Genomic DNA, 11,523 nt, shown 5'->3' with positions numbered 1-11,523 from the left:
GAAGCTGTGTGAGGAGCGGCTGAGATCATTCAGTGTGTTCAGCTGGAGGAGACTGAGACCTCATTGCAGTTACAGCTTCCCCACAAGGGGAAGAGGAAGGGCAGGCAGTGATCTTTTCTCTGTGGTGACCAGGGACAGGACCCGAGGGAATGGCCTGAAGTTGTGTCGGGAGGCTTCTTCCCTCAACAGCCCGGCTGGGCACTGAACAGGCTCCCCAAGGCAGTGTCACAGCACCACGGCTGACAGAGCTCAAGAATCGTTTGGATGATACTGTCGGGCACATGGTGTGACTTTTGGGGATGGTCCTATGCAGGGCTAGGGACTGGTCTCGATGATCCTTGTGGGTCCCTTCCAACTCGTCGTATTCTGTGATTCTGTGACTAAGGGATGCAGCTGCTGCGTGTACCATATTGAGGTGTCCATTCTTGCTGATCAGGCTTTGAAAGCATATAAAGAACTCACATGAAAGAACACCCTGACTTAAGACAACCTTAATATATATCCCACATTTCGCAACACTCGTGCCGAGGAACCGTGGGCCACACGAGCCGCTGGCTTGGGCTTCCATCCACCGCTGGCCTGTCCCACACGAGCAGACCTGGCGCAAAACGGCGGAATGGCCCGAGACGGGATAACAAACACCCGGAGTATCCCCGCCCCGGATGGACGTCAGGTCCGCCCCGACGCTGCGCTCTGCCCTTCCGCCGGGACATGGCGCTGGAGCCGCGGTGCATGGACGGCGACGTGGAGGACGGAGAGCTGTCCGGCTCGGACTCGGACATGCCCGGCGCCGGCTCCCCCGGGCAGGTGAGCGCGGCGGAGCGGCGGCCGCGGGAGGACTGCGGGAGCGCCGCTCCGGGATGCGCCGGGCGGGGAAAAACCGGGACGGGGCCTGCCATATGGGGAGGCCGCGGAGGCCGGGTAGGGACGGGGGTTTTCCCGGCTGGGAGCGCTTTTGCTGGGCCGGGAACAGGCTGGGGCGGCCGGTGCGTTGCCGGGAAGGCGCTGGGACAGCGGGCGCGGGGACAATGGGGACAATGGGGACGAGCCCCTGTGGACACGCATGAGAGCCCTGAGCGCCGCATCCCCGGGCCCAGCAGACCTCTGGCATCCTTCTGACTCCAAATAGAGGTAGTGGAAGGGATTCCTTCGCCTTCCTGATGTCTCCCGTCGTTTTCACGTTGTGTGCTCCCCACGTGGATCGCTGCATCTAACTCGGGGGGTCCCCAGCGCAGGAGGGACATGGAGCTGCTGGAGACAGTCTAGAGGAGGCACTAAGGTGATCAGAGGGATGGAGCAGCTCTGCTGTGAGGAAAGTATGGGAGAATTGGGGTTGTTCGGTCTGGAAAACAGAAGGCTATGGGGTGACCTAATTACCCTAATTTATAGTGCCTGGAAGGGCTACAAGAACGATGGAGAGAGACTGTTTACAAGAGCATGGAGTAGCAAGACAAGGGGGAATGGCTTCACGTTGACAGAGTGTAGGTTTAGATGATATATTAGGAAGAAGTTCTTACCTGTGGGGGTGGTGAGGCCCTGGCACAGGTTGCCAAGAGAAGCTCTGGCTGCCCCATCCCTGGAAGTGTCCAATGCCAGGTTGGACGGGGCTTGGAGCAACCTGGACTAGGGGAAGGTGTCCCTGCCCATGGCAGGGATTTTGGAACAAGCTGGTCTTTAAGATCTTTTCCAACCCAAACCATTTTGTGATTCTGTGAGGATATGAGGAATATTGTTCAGAAAGTATGAGGTATTTGTGGTGGTGTGCAGGCAGGGAAAGATTTCAAAGTAAGACAGTTCACTGTGTGACACTGTATGTATAAGGAACTTTATTTTCTTCAGTTTTTTTATTTGCAATATACTTGTGAGATCTGAAGCCCAAAAAAAGTTGTTACAGAAGTGTTAGAGGGTTTTCTTGATTTCTTGTGGTGTTAAGGATTTTTGCATTACGTTTGAAGTTAAAGGTTTCTGTTCCATAACATGATAAAATAAGTTGAATACTTCTGTTTTCTGTTTGATAATAGAAGGAAGAAGAAATGGTGCCATAATGTTGACAAAAGCAGTAAGGTTAAAGAATTTTCATTTCACCTGAAAATGAAGGAAGAGATGTTCTCTTTTGTTCTCTCTTTTAGAGAACATTAGATGGCATATAACTTTATGATGGGAAATTAGTTAGAGAATAGCTGGAATTATGTATAAGGAAAATTTTTAGCACAGAAAGCATGGCCTAAAGTTCCAGCAGTTGGGAATAAGAATTCAGGGTTATGTTACCCATGGTGTTTTTGCAAATTGTGCCAATTGCAGCAGGTTTAGCTTTCATGATTTAGTTTAGCTGTGAGAAAACAGCATTTCTTGAATATAGTGTATCAATAGAATGGGGTATTTTTGGGGGGTGTCCTAATTAATAGGCCATAATTAAACTACAGTGTATTGTTGGTTTAAAGGAGAAAAAACCTGTGATTCTGGAAGGTACTGCTGTCCCCAGCTGGATATGTGCTGTCCTGATGGAACCAGGATGACAGTACACAGTTAAATTCACAAAAAAATTCCCAGTGTTTTGGATTTAGTTTTGGGATTTTTTGGTCTTCTCCCTTGAGACTCCAGAGAGAATATTAACTTCTATGCTGTTAAACTTCTGGTAGGTTGCTGTGGTGTTTTGATATTTTACTCTTTCTTAGAGCTGCTGTGCACGTTGTGTCTTTGTCCAGTTTGAGAATATTCATGACTTTTCCAGTCTCGTAATAATTTTCATTCAGCAAAGTTTGCACTAAGCAGATTAGCAACTCCTGGCATGTGTTTCTGTGTCAGCCGTGCTTTCTTTCATATTGATATCCATGCACTCAAAATGCAGGAGTTCCGTAGGATGCCCCTGTCAGCTGCGGTCCAACAGATGCTCACAGAGGACTGCACAGCCACAGGAGTCAGAATTCAGGTTTTTTTAGCTAATCAAACCTTTTCTGATTTACACAAATGGTTAAACTAATGGACATTTGGTTTTTAAATTTCAGAAATCACATGATGGCAGTGATCCGTGCAGGCCATTCCAGAGCAGCATCTCATCCAGTGCACCGAGTGTTCCCTATCGGACAACCAAGAGTGTGGATTCCAGTGAGGAGAGCTGCTCTGACTCTGACGATGACAGCTGCCTGTGGAAACGGAAGCGACAGAAGTGCTTCAACTTCCCTCCTACCAAACCCGAGCCCTTCCAGCTCAGCCAGAGCCACCAAAAACAAACTGCGCTGCATGGCAAGAAGGTCAACAACATCTGGGGTGCAGTGCTCCAGGAACAGAATCAAGATGCGGTAGCCACTGAGCTTGGGATTCTAGGCATGGATGGCAGCATTGACAGGAGCAGGCAGTCTGAGACTTACAACTACCTGTTGGCTAAAAAGCTGATGAAGGAAGCTCAGCAAAAGGAGGCAGAGACTTTGGATAAGGAGCTGGATCAATACATGCATGATGACAAGAAGACATTGCCAACAGAAGGGGAAAACGGGCAAGGCTTTCTCAAAAGGAAGCGCCCCATGAAAGATAGACTGGGTGAAAGGCAAGAAATGAAATACAAAGGAAGGTATGAGATAACAGAAGAAGATTCAGAGGAAAAAGTGGCAGATGAAATTGCTTATCGGTGAGTTTGATAACACTGTGTCTTCACTTCCCTAAGTATTGGTAGTTGATGGAAGAGTGAGGAAAAGCTGCCTTACTGGTAAATTTGTAAGATGTCCTATATTACGTCAGATTACAGAAGGCATGAGTGCCTTATGTGTATTTCCAAATACTGGGATAAAAATGCAGCACTGTGGCTGGTGTCTTGTAAAAACATCCAGTTAATAATGTCTATTTATTTTAATTTTTATATATATTTTTAAAGATCCACAAAAACAGTCTGTTATTTGAGGACAAGAGCAAGGAAAAATATTCCTTCTTGTTATACAGATTTAGTAGTGGAGTTTTTTTTAGGAAATACCCCATGAGCAAAGATGCTTGTTTGGAGTTGGCCACCAGTGCAAACGTGCTGTAGTCACCATGAAAATCTGTCTAAGTTATAAACCTTTAAATCTGTAGATTTAAACCTTTGAATCTGAGATAAACTGCAGTGTTTTAGAAAACACAACTTCTGAAATACATATGTTTTCTACATGGAACATATTTGTCTGAAAAAACCTTTTGCTGCTGTTGTAACCAAGGGCTACACCAGTGTCAGGCACCAGCACTGAAATGAGTCCTGGCCTCTTTCTGCAGTTCTATGCTAATTTATGGTCACCAAGCTCCAGCCATGAGCACACTTACCACCATCCAGTCCTTTTCACAATCCTGCTATTTGGTTACTGTCCACTGAGCTGACTCAGAAAAATTATCTGTCCAGAAGCTTGTTGATTTTTTTTTTTTTTTGAAGAGTTAACTTGTAAACAGATTTGTTTCCTGAACCAATTTGCTGCACCATTTCCTGACAGCAGTGGATTGATGGTGTGAGGGAGGGCCCATGGCTGCAGGTCACTCTTGGTTAGATTGAGTTGAACTCCCACAATCCTTTTTCAGTGGTGCAAGGGAAAAAACGTAAGTTAAATAGGGAACAAGACTTGGAAGATTTACTGACAGTTAGCATGACATTTAAATAAAACCTGGATTTTAAATGGTTTCAAACCATTGTTGTGTTCATACATGTGCTACTTGTTTCAGCAACTGCCATTCCTACAGCAATTAGACAATTATTAATGCTGTTTACAGTTCTTGTTAGGTTCTCATTTATTAATTTGGAAACTTTGAGCATATCTCTTGTAATAAGCTCCTCTTTGCTGTATTGAGATTTGTTAAAATAGGACAGAAAGCTCTTTTTTTTTTAACTGTTTGTAGCAATGGCATTGTATCACTAGTGTTGAAGTTACAGTGTAATTTTTTTCTTATTTGCTTTTTATAGGTTATAGATCAGTCAACAGACTGATTGTTATGTAGGCTTGTCTGAATGGCACATGATACAGGGAAAATTTACACTTCCTGTTTTCTCCAGTTCTTGATTTAACTATAAAAATTAATTTTAACTGTTAAATGCACAACACACTTTTATACTTTAATTTCAGAGGTTTGTACATGTCTTTGCAGTTTCATATTTGGTTTACAGTTTCATGCATCAGTAGAAGAATAATCACTCAATGTATTTCCATTGAAACAAATTTTAAAAATGCATGCTTTAGGGAAAAAAATCCTTCAGAAGCTCAGTATTCTGATTCAATATCTGATTCAATCATATCTGATTCAATAAACCACTGAAACACATTTGAATGTATAGACTCCTGAGCACATTTTTATGTCCCACAGAGTGAATTATTTATTATGGAAGTCCCACAGTCAGTTTTTACTAAGAAAATATCCTGAAAATAAATGTGCCTTTTTTTTTCCCCACTCTGTTCAGACTTTGTGAGCCAAAGAAAGACTTAATTGCTCGAGTGGTGAAAATAATTGGGAAGAGAAAAGCGATTGAGCTGCTTATGGAAACAGCTGAAGTGGAGCAAAATGGTGGACTGTTCATAGTGGTAAGAAAAATGTCACTTTTGGGGTTTGCCAGAGGGCAAGGAGGGCGACAGAACTCTTGACTTGTAGAGCATTTTCACAATGCTGTTTTAGCTCTCTCACACTGGGAGAACCTCTCCCAGAATTTTATGGCCTTCCCTTGCCATGAAACTCCCTCAATAAACACTAATGTAACTGTACAGCAGGTTTTGAGTAAACAATAAGGTGAGTGAACCTGGAAATCACGCAGTTTTTTTGCCGAGAATGGTATCTGATTTGAAGTTCCCTCTCTGGAATGGAAACTGTTGGCTTTATCAGAGAACTATTGGCCTGTTCAACAGTATTGATACGCTGAGTACTGATTGCTGTTACAAATCATGGTAGAAAATCCTATACTCAGTGGTTAGGTTATCAATTTCTTGTTGTGTTTTTGTTCTTGTTAAATAATGAGCTTCAGTGCAGAAGCAAAGAAGGAAAAAAGTGGGTGAGAACTAGTAAATACTTTCAGACACTTGTTTACAATTCACAGCTTTTAAGTTCTGTCACTGGAAGTAGAGAAGAGGGGAAAAATGAGTAGGGGCACACAAAAAAAACTAAACAAATTGAAAAATACCATCACCTCCTCCCCTGAAAAAAAAGGCAACAAATTCCACCTGTCAAATTGTATTAGAAGCTATTCTGTTGTCTTGAAAGAGTAAAGTACTTGTTAATAAGTGTTTACAGAGAAGATGAAAGGACATAGCTCCTAGTGGCACAGGTTCCTTTGGATGCAGATCAGAGTACATTCTTCGAAAGGCAGATCATAAGAGACATCATGAAATGCAGATGATAAAAGGAGGTGGCATCTGCTGTTTCAAGAACCTACTTAAAAATTGACCCTCTCTGTTCTTAGAATTTTTAGATTGTTTTTTGCATTGTTATTTAGCAGAAAAGTATCACATTTTACACAGTATCATCCAGGTTTTACTGGAATAAAGGTTCAACTTTATACTAAAAAATTGTAATTGAATAACAGCATGATAATTACCACTTATAATTTACAGAGGTTTCAAAGCTGAGCCCATTCCGTGATTTATTACAGCACATTGCACATTGCAGTGTTGTAACACTGAAAAGCTGCTTGGAACTAAGATGTGGTGGGAAGAAATTTTGTAGTACATGTTGTGTTTTGTATGCCTTAGGCAGAAATGCAGAATCCTTTGGACGTGCAGATAAGATGTCGCATTGCTGAGCACAATTATTAAAAAACTTGAGATCAACATAATTTTATTAAATTAACTTTTCACTTTTTACTGGGCTTGTGTGTTAGGAATGCTCTGAATATTTAACCTAGTGTGTACACCTTGTTGCAAATAGTGAGAATATTACTCGCATTTTGTTTCTTTACTACCAAAATCAGATTTAGTGTGGAGTTCAACAGTTTGGCATTACATCCTAAAGGAATTTTTTTGTAACTTCAGAGTTTACCTGTCCATATTTTGTCTTTCTCATGACTAGTTCAGTCACAAATAAGACACAGACAGGGCTATTTTTATGTAATTCCTAAAATATCAGAATTTAAATTTGCTTTATTCTGTCTGAATACAGTATTAAGTGTTGCCCTAGAAGCTATTTTTGTCAACACTTAGTACTAATCTTACTGTTTCTAATTTCCTCTCTCCTGTTAAGAATGGCACCAGGAGAAGAACACCTGGGGGTGTTTATTTAAACCTGCTGAAGAACACACCTAGCATCAAAGAAGAACAAATCAAGGTAAAAATATCAAGAGTGCAAAGGAGTTGTCCAAAGTTGGGGATTTTTTTCAACTAGAAATGTTATTATTGAAACTGTCTCTAGCAAATTTAACTCTGTATTCCAAATAAACCAGCCTTTCACATTCAAAATGCAGTCAAAAAAAAGACCCACCTAAAAATTGTTGAATTGCCATTCACACTGGCCAGGGAGAGCTCACTTTTACAGGCTCCCAGTCACAAAAACCTGCTGAGAAAGATGACACTGAAGAGATAAACGTTGGATTTTCCTTAATCTGGATATACCTTATAGCAATATTATTCATGTTTTGTTTCTCCCTTTGGAGCTCTGTTTCATTGTGTATGGTTTGAATGGAGTTCTCTTAACAGAGTATTTTTTTCCTATTTAGCTCCAGCTGTGGCATCAGACAGTATTTCTCATTAAATCAGATAATGGTCTGAACTGCTCACTGGCCTCATTTGTGGTGCTCACCAAATAAGTTATGTAATCATGTAAATATTACTGTCTTTCCTTTTAGGGTATGAAATAGACTGAGATAGTATTTTCTTCATTGAATTAGGAGAACTTCTAGGGTTTTTTCATGGCATTTGCCACTTTCATATGAAGTTTTTTTAGAAGAAAGACTCATTTATTTTGCTTGTAGGTGGCTGCAGCTGATCGCTCTATAAACCATCCTAGCATCTTGTATTTGGAATTGGGAAATAAGTCAACATACATTGTGATTGTCTGGTTTATGTTTGGAGAAAAAAAACGGGGAAAAAAGTACCCACCATCCTTTCATCACTTGCAGTGGTCACAAAAAGTTAAAAAGTTGCAAATTTGATCACTTTATTCCAAAAAAGAGAGGATTGATGCGATTCATAAATTGTTGAGAGTAAAGATCATGAGACGTGGACTCAAATTTCAATTGTGGAGGAAAGTTTTCTCTGGTTGTCTCAGATTCTTTGGTCATATTTTCTTTACAGGTCCCTCTATATGGCAGCACAACCCCCTGGTCTGCCACCCATTCCTCCCAGTCTTGTACCACCAGCAAAATTCAAAATGAAAACTTACCGATACGTATACTCTCAGACTGCTGAGAAGTTATGTAATAAAATTATTTATGGAGAATTTTACCTAAGTGCAGTCTATTCTCATACTTCTATAAATAAAGCATTGTGCTGGTTTAAAAGTTAACCAGCAGGGGAAATGAACTCAACTCAAAAGAGAGATTATAAGTCAGAATAACAATTTAATAAAATAATACAATAAATACGATTATACAGACAAGCAATTTGGTTTTAGCCCAGAAAACCCAAATGTATAACCCAGCACCCTGGGACATGAACAAAGTGGTGTTCCTTGCCCCCCCCCCCCCGAGTCCAAAGTAAAGGGAGAGGGGAAAAAACCTGCTGGTGGGAGAGCTGTTGCAGTCTGGTCAAAAGTGGTGATTGCAGTCCAGTTGAGAGCGGTGAGCTGCAGTCTTCCTCTGGATCCCACGAGATGTAAAAAGGTTCCAAAACTCCGAGTTTATATATTCTCCAGTTCAGGCAGGAGTGCTCAGTCCTTCCCTCAGAGCGGGGAATTCCATAAAAGGGTCTGAGGACAGGAACATCTTCCTATCTCGCAGGCCTCTACTGACAACAGTTTCTGGGAAATGGCATGGAAGGCCATAGAATACACAGTCCTGGGCTGCACCCATCCAGTGATGAATTGGTCCCAACTGTTCTAACTAGGACAAGCATGTAGCTTAGTTAAATATTGACCAGTATTTGTAATAATTTTTTCTTTTTACTTTACATTTAGGAAATACTAGTAAAATGAATGTGCCAAACTTTTTTTTGTTTGCCTTTTTTTTTTCTCTCAAGGAAATATTCTATCTGGAAAACCAAAAGGAGTATGAAAACAAAAAAGCTGCCAAGAAGAGGAGAATGCAAGTTCTAGGGAAGAAGATGAAGAAAGCCATTAAAGGGCTTAACCTGCAGGAATATGATGATGCATCTCGTGAGACTTTTGCTAGTGATACAAATGAGGCTCTGGCTTCCCTGGATGATCTGCAGGAGGGGCATCATGAAGCAAAGATGGAATCTGAAGATATTATTGAAATTGATAACGCTCATGATTTGGAGATCTTCTAGTTGCTAAAGTTCTTGATAACAGTGTCTCTATGAAACATATTAAATGAGCCTTTCTTATAATCCCATGTTTTCATAAGCTGCAGAAACATGGGAAATATTTGATGCTGAAGAGCAGGATATGATTCTTAGCTAAATTTAACAGCATGAAAGACTTTTAATTGTCCTAGTATTTGTTTGCTGAGTCCTCAGAAACTGTTAAGATTTTCCTAGATAAGAGCCCTGCATCACCATGTTTGTTCTTTTGGAAATTTTTTTTAGTCACGTTAGGTTAAGGAATTAAGGCTGTGTTTTAACCAAATACTTCACATTTAATTTGCTGAATCTAACAAAAGTGAATAAGTGAGCAAAGCTGCTCACTACAGTTGAACAGAAAAACACTAATTATAAAGTTAATCTGGATATAAAATATCATATAGTCTTAATGTATTCATGGCTGGGCTTCCCGAACGAAGATTTGGGAAGGCTCTAACCACATTTGTTACAGGCACGTTGGTGACAGACATATCCGATTGCAAAAGGCACAGTAGAAAGACTCCTTAGATGGTGTATTCTGCAGAACGCGGTTCTTTCTGCGTTGCCTTTTCTCCTCGAGAGTGATCCTGCATGTGTTCTCAAAGGAGACAAATCGGGAGGCCTGGAGAAACACCATCTATAACGCAGTCTTAATGTGGCAGTATGTTGACAGAAACAGTATTTATAGGATTAAGACCTGTAAAACAGATTGGTTTGAGAAATACACTTAATTTCAGTGGTCAGTGACCTTTGAATAACAATCTTGTAAATAAGCAATATTGAGCAACGTATGTTTTAGATTTCTACAGCAGTTTTATCCTTTGTATTTTAATAGTGGCTTCAGCTTCCTACTGATTTTGTCTAAACGTTTTCCATGATGAGACATGCAACTCATATGGATCTTTTTGTTTGAGGACAAATCTAACTGAATGCTTTCTGAGTAGTGAGATTTTACTGCACTGTGTTCCCCCCAAGGGTCTGTACACTGCACATGCAGATACAAACCCTTTACCTTGCAATTCTTGTTCCTGTCCTTCTCCCATGTGCTGTAAGATAATGTGCAGCTTTCAGAAGATTTGATGTTTTCTGATGGAGACTCTTAAGAAAACAATACAAAAGGGGATTTTTTTTTTACTTGATTTAGAAGACTCTTGTGTAGGTTGTAAGTTTATTTGAAGACAATTTTTATTGTTGAATGTTGTTTTTAATATAGCCAAACATGTGCAACACTGATATTTATGATGCTTAAAATTCTTTGTCACTAATAAGTTGTGGGTTTTTCGTGACTAGACGCTATTTTCCAGTAAAAAACATTTCTGAAAGATTACTGAATTAATTCACTTTCAACCCTGTCATAGGTTTAAAAAGAGATGTTGGAATTTTTTTTCCTAAGGTCCTGTTTTCCCCACACACACCCCTGCTCCCTTCCCCCCATCTGTTTCTTCCGAGATGGGAGGAGTTGAGGAGGAGGTGGGACGGAGCAATGCTGCACTCCTCACGGGAGTTGGAGGAAGGGGGAGATTCCTTGGAAGAGCAGTTGCCGGGGCATGGCTGGGGAGGTTTTTTTTGTCCAGAGGTTTTCTGGTTTTGTCAGCCGACCGGACAGAGGGGGCCGGGGGGGGCAGTTTCAGCCACCTCCTTTTCTTGAGAAGAAGATTTTTTTTTCCGCACGGGACACCTCACGGAGAACGACTGAGAGAGAGAGACCGACCCATCTCAGACTGAGGTATTCTGCCTTCGGGACTGCCCTTGGGAAAAAGGAGCCTTTCACTGCTGGCTGTGAAGCCTTCGGGTCTGGGCACAGGTGGCTGCGAGCAGCCTTTGAACTGCCGGGACAGTCCTGCCTCCCCCGTTCCCTTCCCTTCCCAAACCTTGCCTTCCCTTCCCAAACCTTCCCTTCCCAAACCTTCCCAAACCTTGCCAGACCTTCCCAAACCTTCCTTTCCCAAACCTTCCCAAACCTTCCCTTCCCAAACCTTCCCTTCCCTTCCCAAACCTTCCCTTCCCAAACCTTCCCTTCCCAAACCTTCCCTTCCCAAACCTTCCCAAACCTTCCCTTCCCAAACCTTCCCAAACCTTCCCTTCCCAAACCTTCCCTTCCTTCCCCTGCCCAAGGTTGCCGCGGGTTTCTTTTCCC

At 41.9% G+C, this 11,523-nt stretch overlaps 1 protein-coding gene across 1 annotated transcript; it reads left to right on the top strand.

Annotated features, from left to right (window-relative positions):
• The first annotated feature begins 668 nt into the window (after positions 1-668).
• Positions 669-9,789, top strand: PHAX (phosphorylated adaptor for RNA export). The gene is made up of 5 exons (XM_064642917.1): positions 669-807; positions 3,006-3,625; positions 5,408-5,528; positions 7,174-7,257; positions 9,105-9,789. Exons 1-5 carry the CDS (start codon positions 712-714, stop codon positions 9,372-9,374), a joined length of 1,191 nt encoding a protein of 396 aa, XP_064498987.1. The 5' UTR covers positions 669-711; the 3' UTR covers positions 9,375-9,789.
• Positions 9,790-11,523: the final 1,734 nt, after the last annotated feature.

The sequence above is a fragment of the Pseudopipra pipra genome, chromosome Z, assembly GCF_036250125.1.
Source record: "Pseudopipra pipra isolate bDixPip1 chromosome Z, bDixPip1.hap1, whole genome shotgun sequence".
Taxonomy (NCBI): domain Eukaryota; kingdom Metazoa; phylum Chordata; class Aves; order Passeriformes; family Pipridae; genus Pseudopipra; species Pseudopipra pipra.
Note: the sequence above shows the minus strand (reverse complement) of the source record. Positions and strands in the feature narration are given on the sequence as shown.

Excerpts from the sequence above, each read along its gene's own strand:
- PHAX (XM_064642917.1), top strand. The coding sequence starts at position 712 with ATGGCGCTGGAGCCGCGGTGCATGGACGGCGACGTGGAGGACGGAGAG. Across the intron at positions 808-3,005 it reads GCGCCGGCTCCCCCGGGCAG|AAATCACATGATGGCAGTGA; the intron begins GTGAGCGCGGCG and ends TTTAAATTTCAG. Across the intron at positions 7,258-9,104 it reads TCAAAGAAGAACAAATCAAG|GAAATATTCTATCTGGAAAA; the intron begins GTAAAAATATCA and ends TTTTCTCTCAAG.